The 19,192-nt window shown below is 47.9% G+C and overlaps 1 protein-coding gene across 2 annotated transcripts; it reads right to left on the bottom strand.

The window, feature by feature from the left end:
- Positions 1-175: 175 nt before the first annotated feature.
- On the bottom strand, positions 176-19,054 carry SDCBP (syndecan binding protein). Of its 2 annotated transcripts, none has more exons than XM_061569056.1 (10): positions 18,901-19,054; positions 15,816-16,019; positions 11,594-11,677; positions 8,533-8,611; positions 6,574-6,692; positions 4,516-4,677; positions 3,597-3,772; positions 2,919-3,090; positions 2,003-2,094; positions 176-884 (listed from the first exon to the last, which is right to left on the bottom strand). In XM_061569056.1, the coding sequence occupies exons 3-10, from the start codon at positions 11,642-11,644 to the stop codon at positions 830-832; spliced, it is 906 nt and encodes a 301-aa protein (XP_061425040.1). In that variant the 5' UTR covers positions 11,645-11,677; positions 15,816-16,019; positions 18,901-19,054; the 3' UTR covers positions 176-829. The 2 variants fall into 2 exon arrangements, with proteins under 2 accessions (XP_061425040.1, XP_061425041.1); XM_061569057.1 differs by lacking the exon at positions 18,901-19,054 and adding an exon at positions 18,743-18,759.
- Between the last annotated feature and the right edge of the window lie 138 nt (positions 19,055-19,192).

Genomic DNA, 19,192 nt, shown 5'->3' on the forward strand with positions numbered 1-19,192 from the left:
ATTTGGTTTGCACGATTAGCATAGTTAATAAAGCGTATATACTGGGGCAGCCCACCCTTTGAGTACTATGCTGTATAATGCAATTCAGAAGTTTAAAAACGAAGCTGCCTGTGTGTGATCTGATGTTTTCCGCTCAAGCATTGTTTGTTCTCCAATAAACTCGGTCTGATGGGAGTTTCTTGAGCAGATCAAAACAACTTTCATTAAATGTGTAAGTTTATTTCACACTGACCGGCGATGCAAAATACAAGCATTCCTGAAACTGTAAACATCACCAAGCCATTCTACCTTTTGATTGCCTCTGGGATAAGCCGACGTTCATTTTCTCATGCAAATTTTTCATCATAAGTTGTATAAAATAAACCAAAGTTGGAATGCACAGGTCATGTCTTCCTGCAGTAGAAATCCCTATGGATAGTCTTGCTAGTTATGCAATAAGCAAATTACAATACAGTATAAGCAACAGGCAATGTTTAACTTTCAACAAAACTGCTAAACAAAAAAACACATGAAAATTAACAAGTTTAATTTAGCCTTTGAACAGGAAGTGTCAGGCAAGGAAAACATGTATTTGGTGCTAGATTACATTAGGATATTTTTAATTGAGCATTGAAAATCAAATAATACTATTTAAACAAACTGACTAAATACAAATAATAAAATTAACACTAAATAGAGTAGGAATGAATAGCTAGCCTGTTAATAGGTTATGTTATATAGCACGACAATTGCCATGTTCACATGCATACGGCCGAGAAATGAGTAAATGGTGGATGCAAAGTTCAAAGTCAAATGAGGAGTTTCTTCTTCCTGTAAACGACTCCCAGTTTCACACTTCTGGGATGGAATGATCCATCTGGTTCTTGAGAACGCTGGAAGCCATCCTGCAGCACATGGAAACGCCACGTGTGAGTGATGCCCAATAGCACGGACACTGCCAGCCCAAAATAACTTTTTTCTATTACAGCCACAACTATCGACTTGAAATAATCTTTATCATTGTAACATTTCTTATTTACCCAGAAAAGCCTCATCAGTTTCAAGACTTTCAGAAAGGTCGTAAGTTTGTTTAACATTATAGGGTGATATTGCCAACTGAGTCATTTGCAGATTTTTTTATTTGGTAAATTTGACCCATGACGATGGCACATGCGGCTTTTTTTTAAATAAAGCACGTAGACGTTTAATGTCCATTGTGAGGTGGACAGTGTGTTTTTGCACGATTAATACACCCAGCGGTATTAACCAGGGCGGCCATGGGTCTTGATTTGAAAACTTGCAACAAGAGACATGCGCTACTGCTCGGCCTTCTTGGCGATCCATCTTGACGATCAAATTGAATAAATGGCACAGCCTGTGACACAGTCTGGGTAGGTTTCTGCATAATTAGAGACGCATTAAGCAAAGCACTACATTTTGCATTAAGATGTGTGACGTGGCCACACGTTCAGGTTTTATTGTAGAGGTTCACGGTTCAAATCAAGTGGCCACCCTGATGACAACTCGGTGTAGTAACCGTGAAAACATTACGCGCCGTCTGCTTCAGTGGACGTTAAAAGATCCCCTGACATCATACTCTTTGGTTCTTTCGGTAAAGTCACGTAGGTATAACATAAATAAAAGATATCAGCTGAACACGTAGGCTTTCGCGTCCAATATCCATATTAGTAATTTTTTGGGTTAGATATCGTAAATATATAAATGTGTCAAACCCGCCACCACCCGACACTACCAATTAGTAAAGTTTGTCACGTACACAGAATCTAACCCAAAAAACCTCTTTTGGATCTCCCTGATATAATTTCCAAAAGTAGGCCATTGTGTGTCAGGGTCTAGATTCGCCAAAATAAAAATTACTCTTAAATTACTCAATTGGGACTATACATGGCAGACTAAAGCCCCAAGGTCACTTGCAAATGTCACTATCCTGGTCTCTTGAGTTCTCACCTGGTTTAACAAAATAAACTTAAAACTACATATGCTGAGCCTTGCCATGAATCACCTTTTGATGATGTGGTCATAGATGAAGGAGGGCATGATGGTCAAGGTGATGGTTGAGCCAGAAGCTGTCAGAATGTCGCTGACTTGCGAGTCCTGAAAGAAAGAGAAAACAATTAAATGTGCACTCAGCTTCCTGCGTTTGAAATTAGTGGAGTTTTTTCTGCAGTCCTGCTATCGACACTGCTAAAATACATACCTTCACTGGTAAAAACATCATGAATTAAGGTTGGATGATGTGAAAATTAAATAACACTCATCCACAAGCTAATGGATCTTCAGGACCAAAGCTTTCCAGCATGATATGCTCAAGCCGTCAAGATTCTGGACCTTGATTAGAGGTGGAGTTGAGGTTTTAAACTATGGATGTTTCCGTATTGTTAACATGGATTTACTATGGACTAAATTGGAGATATCTGAATATTGAAATAATCGATGACTATCGATTATCGGTTAAATTTTACTCGACTAAATCGGATAACATGGAAATTGTTAGAAGAAAAGTCTCGCCTGTTTCCACGTGTGCTAATGGACGGGAGGTGATGGGTGGATTTTTTGTGACATCGGCATTGTCGACCGCATCACAAAGGATACGGATTGTAGGGGGTTTCCCACCTTCGGGAGACACGATGAGAGGGGCGGCCACCATTTTTAAAGGCGTCCGAGTAATCGACCATAAAAAGTAGTCAATGACAAATTGAATCGGTTGATCGACTTCATTGATTAATGGCCCCGGCTCTACTTTGGAGTATGAACAAGCAGCTGGTGTCCTTCATTAGTGGTTACTACTGAATTCCCAAAAACCCTCGACACCACGACCACTACATCTGCTCGTCCCAATCCCCACTCAAAATCCTGCCGACCTCTCCTTGATCAGATCCCGCAAACCCACGTGTGCACCCACAGCGGGCATGCCTCACCTTGAGGCCCACGACGTTCTGCCCGTTGAGCTCGCACACATTGTGCTCCGTGAGCAGGCCATTGCGCGCGGCCGAGCTATCCTTGGTGATGGACACAATGCGGCCGTTTTTGAACACGAAGCCCACGTAGCCCAGGCTGTCCTTGTGCATGGTGATGGTGCGCTCAAACGGCCTGACGGGAAGAAACGCGGCACATCAACGACACAGACAAGTAGAACTCTATTGTGCGCCTACAATTAAAACGTAAAATATTTGTTCGGCCATCAGCCTGGCCTACTGGCTTTCAAGAGCAGTATTATGCAGCAGTATTTCACTTATCAACAACATGATCCGAGAAATCCTTTCAGTGTCTGCACATAAATGCAAATTTTCTCAGTCCATCGGCCTATTGGCTTTCTAGAAGTAAAAATATTCAGCAGCATTAAGCAAGCAAACTGTTAGTTTCGTTACCGTTCAATTGACATTATTATTGTGAATGCCCTATAGCTATCGAGCAGCAGGCAGTGCAACTGCACTGTGGCTCACGGCCGGAGGCGCCCAGGTGCCGAGAGATTAAGAGGGTTGAGAGAAACTGGATAGGATGGGGTGGGAGGACATTTAACTCCATGCACCAGGGCCCTTGCCAACCGCCCTACCTGAAATAGAAAACGGAATGTCACCAGGCGCCAGCCGACTCACCTGTCACGCACGGCCATCACGATCCTTTCTGGCGCCGCCTTCTTCAGCACTTTGTGCGCCTTGTCCGTGTCCCACGCGGCGCAGTTCTCGCCGTTGATCTGCAGCACCTGGTCGCCGAAGCGAAGCCCGGCCAACGAGGCCGGCGAGCCCCCCTGCACCAGCTGCACAAAGATGCCCTGCGCGAGCGGTGCGGCGCAGCCATCGGAAAAAAAACAGTCAACTGTGGCGCCAGCGGCCGATTCCTCTTCGTTAAAGTCGGCGCAATCACGATGTGGGTTTGTCAAGCATCTGGACGAGACCGCGGTGCGGAAACGGTGGGCGTGTTTACGTCGTCATATACGTAATCGTGGAGCGAAACTTGTGTGTAATAAAGCACGACACAAGGTCTCGTAAGAATGTGACCACCGACGCAGGTTTTGCAACTTGCTCATCCTTCAATTCACCTAACATCGAAGTTGTGCCCAAGTACACAGGCGCATTGCCAGGGTTTTACCCATGATGTGGTCTCATGATTTAATCACGAACCACACTCACATCACTGTTAAGAGTTGGTTACACCTCAACTTTAAAAATGCGTGAATATAAAATCATTTATGTCCGTCACCTCATGAGGTTATGCACAAATGTTTTCCAACAGCATTTTTTCAAGCATGCATCCTCTGGATTGGTCTCTACTTTCTGAGTTTCATCACCAGATAGAAATAGATTTTACCTCTCTTGCAGTAAATGTGTGTGCTACCAACTGACCCCTTTGCAGCTTTCCAGCGAGGCTTTGGGTCGTAGCGCGTGTTGCTCGGCACGATGGCCGTGCAACACGCGCCACGACCCAAAAACACATCAGATCGGAGAGCGACGGTACGGCGCAAACCGTGGGAATCCCGGAGAAGTGAGCGTACCCCCCCCCCCCCCTTCACCTTACCTTGTCAACGGCCTTGAGGCGCAGGCCCAGCTTCCCGTCCTGGTCTTTGCACAGGATGACCTCGCGGACACCCTGCTTCACCTCGGCGCGCCGCACGCCCACGTCGGAGCCCGTCACGGGCCCCAAGGCCATGCTGGAGCCGGACGGCCGAGCCACCAGGGCCTACGGGACAACCCGCCCGGTCAGCATCTCTACGCGCGCCGGCGGCGTCGTGACCCACGGCAGCCACCTTACACGGCGCAATGTGAAGCATTCGGGGCGATTGCTGCTCGGGCACTCGTTGCCTCTCGCTCACTGGCGGTCAATCACCTCCTTATCACTCTGTCACCACTACCATGGGTTACCATTCCTATGAAATCCACTTAGTCAGTCCTCCGCCCATGTTGAGGACCTGGTCTACCATGCTGTTTTGTCTGATCCACACTGTGTTCAACCACCGCTCAACCACTCACCCACTCACCTCACCCACTCGCTCGCTCACTCGCCCACCCACTCACCACACCACAGGTCAAACCACTTTTCCTTCTGCTTCTTCTCTCACACTGCATGGCTTTGAAATGCCCTCCCATCATCTCTTCCCAAGCAATTGCAACCTTGCTCAATTCAAGAAACGTGTTAACTCATATTTTACAATCTTGACAGGGCTGTTTGTCGCTGGCCGTTTGACATTTTGGGCCTTTGGGCACCGTGCTCAGCAATTGTGTTCAACAAAAACTCGGCCATCTCGGTCACAATAACACTGTGACGTCATGAAACTATCGACAGTTTACATCCCGTGCAAAACCGAGATAACGATCAACACGATAGGATCCACGACACTGGAAAAAACTTTATCGAGCAGCACCGGGAAAATATTGTTCAGCTCCAATAAGTTACCAGGATGGCATTGCTCTCGGGTGATACAGAGCTCAATGTGCCGCCGCCGTCTGCGGAGGGCCGCCGTCAAGACGCTTTTGTCGTCCACCAAGTCCAACACGTTGACGGGGGATTACACTTTGTACAGCACGCTGCCAGACTGCGTGAACCAAGGGGTATGAGACCGCCCTCGTCATCACTCGGCATTGCGGGTGCGCCTTGCTGGGGGCCGAGTAGGACTTTCAAGTAGCTTGGGTGGGCAACAACACATTACCACACACCTCAGCGATATCCACTCACACCGGAATTCATATTTAGGGCTCACCTTTAAAGGTGACTAAGCCTGCTAAAATGACAAACGGTGTGGTTGGTATATTAACAATATTCCACTCCCTCTAGTACCCGATGAATGTGCATAAGAAGGCAGCAGTAATCGACCTTGTTTGGCTGTGGCCACGTGTTCTCCTGTACAGCGACAGGGAACAACTGTGGACTTACGCACCACAGTTAGTCACCGCAGACCAGGGTCTCTCACCTGCGCTCATCCCTCTCACAGTGGCGCAAGCATTTCACGACAACAGGAGGAACTTGTTTGCACTTACACCATGAGTGACACTCAACAGTAAACATCTTTAAGGATGTACACGGTCTTTAAATATAATAAGCTACAATCCCAACCTCGAATCTGAAGTAGAGCCATAGTTTGAAACAACCACTTGTCTTACACATTTCAGTTCCTGGGACCCCCCCCCTCTTCACCAACCCCCACTGAGCAGCGTGGTCAAAGATGGCCAAACAATCCCCATGACCGATATGGCCCAGGGAAGCCTGCATCTAGCAATGAATTGAAATAAGGCTGTCAACTATTGTTATTGTTTTCAGCAAAGGTCTTGCAGGGGCCTTGTACACCACTGCCATTGCACGCAAACCAATATTTATCACGTATTATTTTTAGTCTAATGATATTTAATATATTTTATAACCTCCAATTGTGTTATTAGATGCACTCATATTCACAGAGAGCCATAACAAAAATCTAAGGAAGAAAAATAATGCACATACACGGATACTGAAATCCTTTATGACTTGCGTTATTCTTGAAAGTATTCTATTAGCGATGATAACCATGTAGTTGGATATGGTTAGAGAGGAAGTAAACAAGGGAATTGGATGCATGTAAAAAGCTATCGTTGGCCAACATACCCCGGAGGAAGCTGAGGCCGCCACCATGGGCATGTTGAGGCGGATCTCCTCGTCAGAGAGGCTGAGGCCCATGTACTCGCGCAGCTCGGGGTAGAGGCTTGGCGTCGGGTACAGGGCACCTGCACACGCACACAGGCACGCAGGCACACACACACAGGCACGCAGGTACACACACGCACACAGGCACGCACAGGCATGCACGCGCACAGGCTCACACGCGCACAGGCACACACGAATGCAAACGGGCAAACATTAGCCTAGAATTCCCGAGCACCCGAAACCACATTCACAAAATCAGCATCACTGACGTCCCTTTCAGTGCCTTGAGATAGACTGAAGTGTTCAAAGGGTTAAAGAATCGCTCTGCTCACAAAACTGCTGGCAGAAGTGTCTCCCCACTCGAGTGAGTTCTACAGAGCCCCGCCAGAGGGTGTTTACACCGACTTCTACACACTGGCCAGGCGCCTTGGAGAAGATCGGCGATTCGCGACTTTACCCGACTGGTACAATTTTGTCAACTTTAGCCATTCGGTAAGCCTAGGCCACAGGCAGCACCATGAGAAGGTAGTTAAAAGGTTGTTAGTTAGAAGCGGATGGCCAGGGGTGGGGGGCGTTTAAGAAATATTGAGCAGTGCCAACTGCCGCACCAGGAGATTGAACTGGCGACTTCTCCATTGCAACCATGACACCGTGGCAGCACGCCGATGTACTCAGCTGATAGATGATCACACTGCCACGCTCTCCCTCAAGCATTAACCATCCGCTAATAGGTGTTGGAGAGGTAGGCTGTTGTGTGTATTAGGGCACCAATGATGAATGTGAAAATTACCAGTGCCTTAAGGGTATGAACATATTATGCAACCGGTTCCCTAGACTCAGTTGAAAAATATGCAATTAATGAGACTCAATATAGGTGCCATGAGCAGCTATATAGAGTCAACATGTGCAGTCGCCTGCCTGTCAAATGAACCTCAGCAGCACTGCCTAGAAAACAGAAACCACAGGCAGCGACAACCATCCTGCGCCATCCCTACCTCGACACCGACTACACATTCACGAGCAAAACAATGAGAAAATGAAACAAAATAAGAGAAAACATTTGCAGACAGGAAATTGCATGGCGAGGCTGCCTCTGTAACACAAAACAAGGTCAACGCCAATTACATCAGTGCACAGCATTGCGTTCCATCCCACAGGGTCAGAGTGAGCGCGTGTTGCAACAACAAGATTTAAAGTTTTGGCGTAAATGACATCACATGGTCCCCTTGTTTTTCTGCAGCATTCTGGGAGGCTAAGTTATACAAATACATTTAAGGCAAGGTTAGAGTTTGCACAAGCATACTGTTACAGACTGGGCTTGTGATTGGAAGATGTTTTTTTAACTATCATCGCATTTCAAGGGTGCACAAATGCGTGTGGATGTTGTTGGGACCATAGTTATGGTTGATGCATTTGCCTGTGGTGGTGGTTGGGTCCGTGGCTGTGGTTATGACTGTTCCTACAACAAGCTCGTTGTTTAAAACTGTATTTGTAAATATCACCATCTCACACAATTCATAAAACTGAAATCTGCAAAATCGGGCCATGAGCCACTGATTTTAGCCAATTCATGCAATTTACTAGACTACTCCTTTTCCACTGCCACAGCTGTGCCGAGCCAGCAAGGGACCCAAACCGTGATACTCTCGCGTCTCACAAGATGTGGAATTGGCTCGGGGTCAAGCAGGTCCAGGGGCAGGATTGATATATTTTTTGTCAATTGTTGCATAAGTAGACGCCGATATCACACGCTAGTTGCGTGTAAGGTCGGCGGCACGGCTCAGTTTCCTGTTGTGGAACAACAACCCGGGCACCTCCCGAGCCGTGCTGGCTCAGGACGGCCTCGGTGCGGCAGCGCGCGCTGCGTGTTGGATGGAGTGGCGGTGACCGCGAGAGGGAAGCTGCCCGAGCGTTTCGTACCGCTGGCCATGGGGTCCGTCGACGCGGCGATGGCCACCGCCCCCATGTAGCCCTGCTGCTCTGCCAGCTGAGTCTGAGCCTGCATGCACGCACACAAAGACAAAGATCCCCCGTATAGCTTTAACAGACTGCTGGGGCAAGGTCTGTTAGTGAGCATCTATGAAGCCCGGCACGGCATACAAGGGGGTGGGTTGCCAGCATCAAGCCCGACTACCTTTGTCTTCCGAGTGGAAACGTTTACACACCGCACTAGGTACTCATTTGAAGCTGAGACAACCTAGGGGAAGCCCAAGACCAGTTCAGATAATCATCACTGGTGTTGACCGTGAGCAGGAATCAAACTCGGGTCGCTGGGTTCGTAGCGAAGGATGCTAACCATTACACTACCGCTCTCCACGCACACACGCACACATGCACACATGCACACACGCACGCAGAGCCTCGATAACGCACCCAGAGCCTCGATAACACACTTAACCCGTGACCGGCTGTCGTCCTGGCAATGAGCTCCTTGTCTTGTGTGCACAATACGGGAAAGTTCGTTACACACCGACCCCAATCCAGGGGGCTGGCCCCCAGAATAGGTTGATGCATTGCCAGCTTCAGAAGTGACTGGTTACATTCGGTAGAGTCCTGGTTAATCTTTAACCTAGCCATGCACCATTTGGCAGCTCCCAGCACTCACATGCTGCTCAGCAGACTCTGGGGGTCATCATCTTTTAGAATCATGTGGCCTCTTGTAAATCTGTGTTTTTAACTCCAATTTTATCTTGATAGTTCTGTGGGTATCATGTCATTCGACCTAGTTAGAGAATGGCTCTCAGAAGCAGATATCACAGAACTACTTCTGAGACCCCTTCAAGTGACCTCTGGTTTGTGCAGAACTTTCCTGCATACCCCAGTGACAGATTAATGTTCATTGCATCATAGCCAAACCAATCTTTAATTCATAGAGCTCACATTCATCCATTCTATAAAATGTGCAGGCTGACTCCGTCAATGCACTGCAGTTGACATCTGACTTAATGATAAGTGGCTGCTTAGATTTGAGACCAGGATCTCAGCAGGGTCAATTTAGCAATCCGAGCTACATGACCAACCATTGTTTTAATTGTTTTTAAAATGCATTTAATTTTTTTCAACGTAAACCTATTATCGGTACAGGAAAATCTCGTGCCATCATAACAGCATATGATGACAATAGTTGAATTACATTCACCAAACGTGGTGAACGATGGATCCGATGCAAGCGGTACCGCGGGATGACTTCAGGGAATGCTGCCGCTACTCAGAGGGAACTTTAATAATTTAGACTGAGCAGGATGTGTCTGTGTAGGCTCTGAATGCGAGAACAATGTCTACTACGTGTGCGCACTACGCCCAGAGTTATTAAGCCTTCAGGCTGGTTCAGAGCACTGTTGTGGGTACACAAAGCCACCGCTTGTGTTTACACAGCAGTGCACGTGACCATTGTGTTAACATGCATCGTGTCTCGCACAACTGGGCCAAATGTCGCAAATGTGCACTGCGTCTGCTCTTCAAGTTGGGGGGCATCCTGAAATATTGATGGCGGTGGCCGCCCCTGTTCACGGTCGCGGAAAGCCACGGCCGTTTCATCTCTCCGATGCGCATTCTGCTCAAGCCACTTGCTGTTCGGCACAGTGTCCGACGTTCCGCTCCACGCACAGACAAGCTTCTGCAGAAACCAAATGGTTCCCGAACTGAACTGTTTCCTGAAGCTCAGAGGAAATTAGAACGGAAATGTCGGACATCGTGTCCCGAAAAGCTCACGAAGAAAACCGAAAGGACGACCTGCTGGGGAGCTTCTTTAGCAACTGAGTGTTTCTTGCACCGAACCATTCCCTCAAGTAGCTCGCAAGATGCGGAGTGAAACGTCGGGTATAACGGTGAACTACGCGCCGCACCAACCGAAAATGCTCCGCAGGACTGTGCAAAACAAGCGCAAAGATCGAGGCAGCAGTCGGTGGCTGCCTTGCGCGGCGCTGCAAGAGCACGTGATGTGTGTGTTGTGTGTGCGGTGTGTGCGGTGTGTGTGTTGTGTGCAGTGTGCGGTGTGTGCAGTGTGCGTTGTGTGTGTGGGCGATGTGTGTGTGCAGTGTGTGTGGGCGATGTGTGTGTGCAGTGTGTGTTTGTGTGCGGTGTGTGTGTGTGCGGTGTGTTTGTGTGCAGTGTATGTGTGCAGTGAGTGTGTGTGGTGTGCGGTGTGTGTACGGTGTGTGTGTGTGCGGTGTTTGTGTGCAGTGAGTGTGTGTGGTGTGCGGTGAGTGTGTGCGTTTGTTCGCACGCACAGCACTCCGAGCAGTAAAACCTGCTTCTCAGGAAACCGGAGGAACACGCCCATGAGTCACAGTGCGACCTCGTGACGGCAACATCACGCACGCAACAGGAGCACGTGATAGGGCCCCTTGTCTGATTTGGTTCGCGACTTGTGGTCAAGTGCTGACGTCACTTAGGATCGAGTTGTCGCTCCGAACAAAAAACATTCCGAGAAGCTCAATCCGTGGGTGTGTGTTTAATTTGTGCACTTAATAAAAAAAATCCCCACCCAATAATAAATAAACAAGTGAGGTGTCTGTTATTATTTTGTACCGAGTTATGATTATTTTTATATGTCGGGTTCTCTACAGCATTCGTGATACAATTCAAGAATAAATGTCACTATCCCCCACTGACGAGGGCTGGCTAATTGTGACGCATTTAGTTGGAACACATTGTAGGGATAAAGCAACACTCTTCGATGCAGTGTACCATGAATGCTCCTTTTCCCTCAAATCGTACTGTACCCACAAAACCCACACACAGGTCAAGTTTGCCTTGACTCAGCTCAACCCGTGTAAAGATTCGGGAAAGGAATTTCCTGTTTAATTTTTTTTCCTATTCTCAAATGCCAACATTGGCGAGAGTCGGGGGGGTCTACATAAAACACACCAAAGCTGTTTCAAGGAATGAAGTGCGCCTACATGAGAACAGAACACCGCTAAACCGCAAGTGTGTGAAGACGGGACAGCGACCAGCGTTGGTGGAACATGGAGGAACGTACCTGGATCACCTTGTCCACCTTCATGTCCTCCAGAGATGGGTAGAGAGACATTTTGGCTTCTTTTTAACTCCACGAGCGGACGACCTGCGCACGAGATACGGCATTACCACTGCACTACATCGCCACCGGTGGCTCAGCGGTAGAGCAGTCGGCTTGCAATCGGAAGGTCGCGAGTTCAAATCCTGGCTGGGAGTTGATTCAGTCCCATCATCCCTCCGTCCAGCGTCGATAAAATAGTACCACATTCTGGGGAAGTGAACAGTGGTTTTCCTATGGATAGACTCATCCCTGTCATAGGAAGGAGGAATGTCCAGCACTGGCTCAGTGCTGTATACAGGAGACAAGCATTGGCTCAATGCTTGTTGGAGCAGGAAATCGCTTTGACTGCGCTACCTTCTGCCATCAGAAAGCCCAGTAAAACCTATAGCACCTGTTATGCACCATGGCGGTCATCCATCCAAAGCACGATCTAGGCTCAAATCTGCTCAGCTTCCGAGCTCGCGCACATTCCGGGTGATGGGCCATCGGCTTCGTCACATGATTAATGTATGCAGTGGACTAAGTCTTTACTAAGAACATTCTTTGGTAGGGATACAAAGCAAGCAGGAGTGACGCATGTGGTAAGCTTTGCAAGGTGTGCCTTGCTGTTTTGGTGGGCTTGTGTATGAATACACACGAATATAAATACCCAATGCAAATACAGTAATAGTGCCACTCTGCAGACCTAAGTCCCTATAGGCGTTTGTGTTGGCAACGTTGGCCTAGGAACGGATATGACGGAGTTGAGAGCCTCTTCATTAGTTTTTCTATTCATTGCTCAGTAATTGTCTTCTTGGGCTGGAGCAGTGGCGAGCGCAGTAGGTCACACGCTGTCTAGCGACCTGAGCGTAGCTTCCCGGCCATGGCTAACATTAGCGGCGAGTTCATTCTCAGCCAGTCCACCCTTCACCAAGCCGTGTTGACACGCGGGAAGTATGGCCAAACAACTTCCACGACCGACGCAACATGGGGAGGCCTTCTCCGGTAGTGCCTTGACAGAGGGACACAATGACCATCACCATTTAAACTGTTACCATGCGAAGTCTGGAAATGAAAGCAGCGTTGTTTTAATGGCTATGCTTCAGATCAGCGATAAGCCACTTTAAATACGAATTCCACTGGCTCATTTGCCTTGGCTATGTTCATACTTGACCTCACCGACTTAGCCGCAAGAAGCACATGACCACATCATTGCAGGAGTGTACATAGTTCTCAGAAGTGTTTTAGGTTTGTGCCGCGTGTCGTTCCGCGTGATGTCCGACGTTTCGCTCCACGTGCTAGGAACTTGTTGAGGAACTGCTCCCAGCACACGGGGGGAAACGTTGGGCATGACGCCGAACAACGCGCGCAACTGTGAAAAACCTACGCATTAGTATTGTATACATAGTGATGCAGATCAGCATCGGAAGCAAAAAAGATCCCCGTAGCTGTTATCGAAGAGCAACAGAAGGGCGCGAGGCAAATAATCTGTACATAATGCACCATTAGTTCAGAAGAAGCACAACGCCGCATTTTCACCAAGGGGCCATTTAAAATAGACTGAATATTTAATAACGATGGCATCAGAACCCACTGTAGCCTCAACATGCAGAAGGGATCGCCCTGTTAGCAAGCTTCGGTCAGGGACTCTTGAGAACCAGGTGACAACCAATAAGACAGAATATATATAGTTTTTAGATTTGGTATGCTGGAACTTTTTTTCAACACAATTTGAATGTATGTAGCATCTTAACATAATTGCACCTCAAGACACTGTAAACAGTGTGACGTGCATCATGTAGAAGGTAACGCATGAAATTTACATATTGTATCCTGTACAGTATGTTCTTTTTCCGATGACTGTCAGACGAGAAGAGAGGCATGTGCCTAGACTTCAGCATCAGAATATGTATTTATACTGCTGCAGGAGGAATCCGCGGAGTGATAACGCTCCTTTTCACAGATGTCTAGTCGGGGTGGCTAAGAATGTTACAACAACAAACAGCACAAGAACACGATCGTAGCAGAAAGTACAAAAAAGGTAAACAAATCACCCAAACACATACAAATAAAATGAAACCATCCCCATCCCACCAGGCAAAGCCCACTGAGGTATTCACTTATTTTTCAGAAGAGACCTGACCACAAATGATAGGGGCAGGGAGTCAACAGTCTGGCTGATTGGGTGAAAGGAGTTCCATATTGCAGGTGACATTTAACCAGGTGACAGCCAATTTAAATCATCATTACTATTCACATGGTCACAAATAAAGGTCATGTATCTAACTGGCAGAAAATTGTACCATAAACGTTGTGATCAATTGTGGGCGCAAGGGTCATGGAACTTGCGCCACTTGCAATAAAGACTCCACTATGGTCAGGTCGAGTCAAGCGTTGTGAAATCATGGGGCGTGTACGCCAACCCCAGATGCCGTGGGTCTCGTCACCCACTCACGTGATCATGTGACCGGGCTAATATTAGAGTGCAGTTGTTCAAGCGTCGTGACATCACGAATTGGTCTGAATACATCTACATTGTACAGGATTGTATTATCGTGCAATTATACAAACTAGTTTGTCTGTTATAGTTCGGTGTTGCGGTGGTTATCGTTGTGCACTACTCGCGACCCCAGTTTGTATCCTTACCACGGCGCACATCAGTGGCCATTGATATCTGAACTCGTCCTGGGTGACCACCCATCAACTTCAGCAACGGGTAAGAATGGTCCAAACAACCCCCATCACAGCTCACACGCCCGTGCTTGGAGAAGGCATCAAACACAACCGTGGAGGCACCAAAGGGCAGCTCAGCGGCAGGTGATGATGCTGCACCGTCCTCTGCTGACCCTAGCACCCCACAGCTCCGAGGCCACCCATGGCAACCCAGCGGGCACGGTGGTCACCCATGCAGCCACCATCCAGGCTCGACCCTGCTTCGCTTCCCCGACGTGACGAGGTCGCGCGTGAACTCCGGGAATTTGGCCATGCCCACCCGAGAGGGCATTTCCACAATTGAGCAAACCCGACACAGTCCACGTAGCAAGCACATGCTCGTCGCACATACTGGGGGTGCCGTTTTCAATGTTAATACCGATCGTTTCAAAACATATTGGTCATTGGAACCTCATTTGCCAGTAAAATATATGAGAATTGTTTTTTACCCTTTTATCTGGCAACAAAACCGACACCTTTTTTTACGAGGAGTCATGTTTGCATAGACCACAATACCTGCAGTCATAATGCAAACAAAAAACACAACTATGATAATGTATATGCACTGCCCTTGAAGTTGATTGGTCCACGCCCGAGACAGCTTTCCTTAGAGCCTAGTCTCACATGGTGTTGGACCAGATGACGTCAAAAGGCGTCATCTGACTGCAGGTATTGTGGTCTATGCAAACATGACTCCTCGTAAAAAAGGTGTCAGTTTTGTTGCCAGATAAAAGGGTAAAAACCCAATTATCAACATATGGGTCATTTATGGAATAGGTCAACGGTTTGACACGCACGCGAACTTGGATGTACCATCACGTCCCGCCGTGGATGAAAGTTCGCTTTGTCTCAGTCCAGTCCAACACCACAGTAGCGAACTTTAACATCTCTCCCGTATCAAACCAAGCGGACAAATTGTTTCTCTCCAAATAACAAGGCGTCAGTGATTGGTTTGACACACTATACCCATTGGCAAACAGCCCCTCATTGATTACACGAATAATCACCCACATCTTTCAAAGTTATTGACTGAAATCATCATCAGCTCTGGTCAATCCACTGCTGAATAAAAATGTAATAATCCACCTGGCACCTACAACCGAGCTGATTTCATCACTCCACCTCCATTGGGTGGTAGAATTCCATCCCTTGCCTGCCGCTCCGTCCCTATTCTTGACCCACTGGCCATCACCAAGCCTCTCTAGCTGCGTGTCCCAGCCCCAAGCCCGCTTCTCCGTCATCGCAGAACCGGCAAAACAACCCTCTTGGTACACTGAAACACCGAGACATCTGGGACGAAGCCAGTCTCTTCGTCAGGCAGGGTCACACTCGAAAAACACAACGCCACGGCTTGGCCATTTTGGGGCCATTTCTCTTCCTCCCTCTCGCGTATCTTGGGAGACATTTGGCGAGAGCTGCGACGTAGCAGGCTGAGCGTGAACACTTTCACGAGACGGAGTAAAACACGTGTGCGTGGTGAAATCACTCTCACCTTCAAATCGCGCTTGGCAAGTGTCTCGAAACTGGAGCAGACTGGGGGGGACGGGACGGCAGCGGCAGGAGGAGGTCGGTGATGTTCAGCGGCCGCTTGTAACGAAGCAGCGTCCAGAGCAAGGAGCGGATGCGGACAGGAGCTCGCAGACGAAGTGAGGAAGCCGAGAGAGTTCCGGAGGCGAGGCTCGTCTTTCCCATTGGCCTGGGAGGAGGCACGTCACACACTCAGGGGGTAGAAACACCGACTTCTGCCTGACTCTGGGTTGCCTCTGCCGCTGCTGCTGCTGCTGACGCACGGTCATGCGCCTTCGTGATTGTGCCGCTGACGTCTTGGAGATCGCGATTGCAGCAATGCACTTGTGGGCAGCTATTCATTTGTTAAACATACTTCACCACGCTGGTCATTGTGGAGATACGTCTACTACTACACTCGCACTCTTAGGTTTTTCGGTAGTCACGTAGGTAAAAAATAAACATTATTATATTTTATTTCTATTATTATTTTTTACCTACGTGACTTTACCGAAAAACCTAAGAGTATGAATCCTTGCAGTCACGAAAGCTTCAGATCTAGAATTACTACACCCGTCTTCAGCGCATGCTGCTGCTCACCCATCCAAGCACTGGCCAGGCTCGTCACTGCTTAGCTTCCGAGATCGGGCACATTCCAGGGGGGTTGATAGCTCTACTAAGTAAAGTTTACATCGCAACGCGTGAACTAAACTCTTTTCTTAAGAGTCACATTTTTAGAACGGCTCGCTGCATTGGCAGGAGTTGGGCAATTCATGATCATCTATCCATTGTTGAAGTCCCCTCCCCATGCCAACACTCCGCGTCCTCCAATGCCACAATCCATCTCGCTCAAGAGCATCATCATCATCATCGTGAGTTGTTGTCTTTGCAATACAGGTTTTTTTGGGGGGGTTAGATCGCGTAAATATGAATGTCATTAAACAAATCTTGTGGATTTGCTCTCCAACACACCGGTGTGCTGTACTAATAACGAATTAGCATTTTCTGTTTACGTGACAAACCTTACTAATTGGCTGTCGGGTGGTGGCGGGTTTAACCATACATTTACACAATCTAACCCAAAAAACCCCAAACCTCTTATGGATGATATTGGTCGCAAAAGCCTACGTGTTAAACCAGCGGTCGGGAACCTATGGCTCGCGAGCCATATATGGCTCTTCTGGTGACGGCATATGGCTCCCAGACAAATTTGAGTTGAAAAAAAAATAAAAAAAATCAGTTTGGAACTGATTTTAAAATACATGTGATATTGCTTAATAATACTGTGTCATTTTAAAGTAAACAGAAATTTGTTTTGAAGATAAATTTCACAGGGTCACGCCTGCACGAAGCTCAACCTCACCACGTACGAACCAGACTACAAGGCCATCAGCAAAACCACGCAGCACCAGAAGTTGCATTAAAAGTAAGACATATTTAATTTATTATACGTTAAAATACTATATGGCTCTCAATGCAATATATTTAGAAATATTTGGCTTTTATGGCTCTCCCAGTCAAAAAGGTTCCCGACCCCTGTGTTAAACTGTCTTCCCAATGCTGGATGAAGGCATCTCACCGACATCATGATAAACCAATTCTATCCATTGCTGAATGAAGGCACCCTCATGAACATCATCTTATCCACACGAGATGATAGCCTATCCACACACTCAGGAAACACTATCAACTGCTGGATGAAGTCACCTCCAACATGCCATGCCTCATCGTCCTGCTATGCCACAATCCATCTCGCTGCTGCACATGAGCTGATCTCGTAGTTCCATCTGCGGTGGTCGTCCTCTTGGGCAGATTCCCACCCTTGGCTGCCATTCCGTCACCAGTCTCGTCCATTGCCCTGATAGCCATGACGTGCCCTGCCCAAGTTCACGACTCCCAAGTCAACACGTCCAATGAGATGGTCCCCCCTGACCCGAGCATGCACCTCTCCATGTCTTTCCACCACACGAGGCTCTGTCGTGACGTGCCCGCACACACGCAGTCATGAACGCGGTGGTGAGGGTGTTCTTACGTGTGTGCTATTTGATTAATTTGATCAATTTCACGTTGAAAACGAAACAAAATCTGTTTTGGGGGCCACGTATTGTTGAAACGCTGGACTTGCAGATCTCCCAGCGCGGCACATTAAAACGATAACGTGTCCCGAATCCCGTCATGTGCCCACCCATCATCAGCTGTATACACGTGTGCGACAGTGAGCTGATCGGCAGGTGGCTTGTCAGAATATTGATTTATGTTGGAGGAATCCGATGAGCTTTAAATAGATTTTTGCACAGATGTCCAGCAGTTCCACTAATGTCCAGTAGATTGAGTGAAGAGTGGCTACTCCCACCTCTTCTTCCAAGGGGCTCTCACCAATATATGGAGGGCATCTTCAATTGTTCAGCAAACTTGTGGTACCCATAATCCAGGTTTTTTTTTTAGTCAGATCGCGTAAATACGTGTTACAGAAACTTGTGGTGCATTACCTGTTTTGCTCAAATGTATCTTTAGCCCAAGTTTGCGACCTAAAGTTATTCAATCATGGCCCTGGAGTTAATTTCTACAGATTGTAAATAATAACCGTCATCAGCTCATCCGATGAGGTGGTTGATATTCTCTACATCGACCTTGACGTCTTTGTTTCCCCAATGCCAAAGTTCGATTGGATGACGTTGGTGAGAACCGCGTCAACGTCTATAGACGTGTTACACACACAGCGTGTGGCCTCGTCTCCCTGCCACTGCAGTCTATTCTGCCCCTTGGAATGTTTGCAGCTTTGGGAATTTCAGCACTCATTCAGCATGAAAGGGGAGAAACCATGCAGCACGGTTTTTTCAAATTTCAGGTATGCATTTTCTTGTTCATGTGGTAAGAAATCCCTGCTGGAGCGGGGTTATATTCCTGTGTTACCTGCGGCCAGTCGTGCGTCAGTTGAATGTTGTTTTCCCTGAATGCTACTCAGCGTCTGCAACGTTATGCTTATTACGTTGTAACTTTCTTTCTTTTTGACACCAACGAACTCAGCGGGTCATTCTTGGGAAACTACTTTCATGTGCAATGTTTCTTACCCGGGTGTCAACAAATATAATCAGTCGACGAACCTCCTCCACCGAGACTGGGCACAACCAGACAGAGCCATCTTGCCGCGCTGGGGTGGAGGCGACGGCCGTTGACGCGCGCCACGAGGTGGGTGGAGAAATTTAAACCGGTGGCCGAGTTCCGCCTGCTGATTGGCTGTTGGGTTGACGGGGGCGATGTGGATTGGCTGGTGGGTGAGAAGGGTGGGTGGGGGTCGAGGCAGCTCGCGCCCGCGTCGCGCGCCCCCGGGCGGAACTACGTATCTGGGGCGCGTGGGTGGGG

Source organism: Lethenteron reissneri, chromosome 42, assembly GCF_015708825.2.
Source record: "Lethenteron reissneri isolate LAM-NWPU_2019-01 chromosome 42, ASM1570882v1, whole genome shotgun sequence".
Lineage (NCBI taxonomy): Eukaryota > Metazoa > Chordata > Hyperoartia > Petromyzontiformes > Petromyzontidae > Lethenteron > Lethenteron reissneri.

Coding starts and splice junctions, on each gene's coding strand:
- SDCBP (XM_061569056.1), bottom strand. CDS start 11,644: ATGTCTCTCTACCCATCTCTGGAGGACATGAAGGTGGACAAGGTGATC. Junction 8,612..11,593: donor AGGTGGACAAGGTGATCCAG/GTACGTTCCTCC, acceptor GCGTGCATGCAG/GCTCAGACTCAGCTGGCAGA. Junction 885..2,002: donor TATGACCACATCATCAAAAG/GTGATTCATGGC, acceptor CATGTGCTGCAG/GATGGCTTCCAGCGTTCTCA.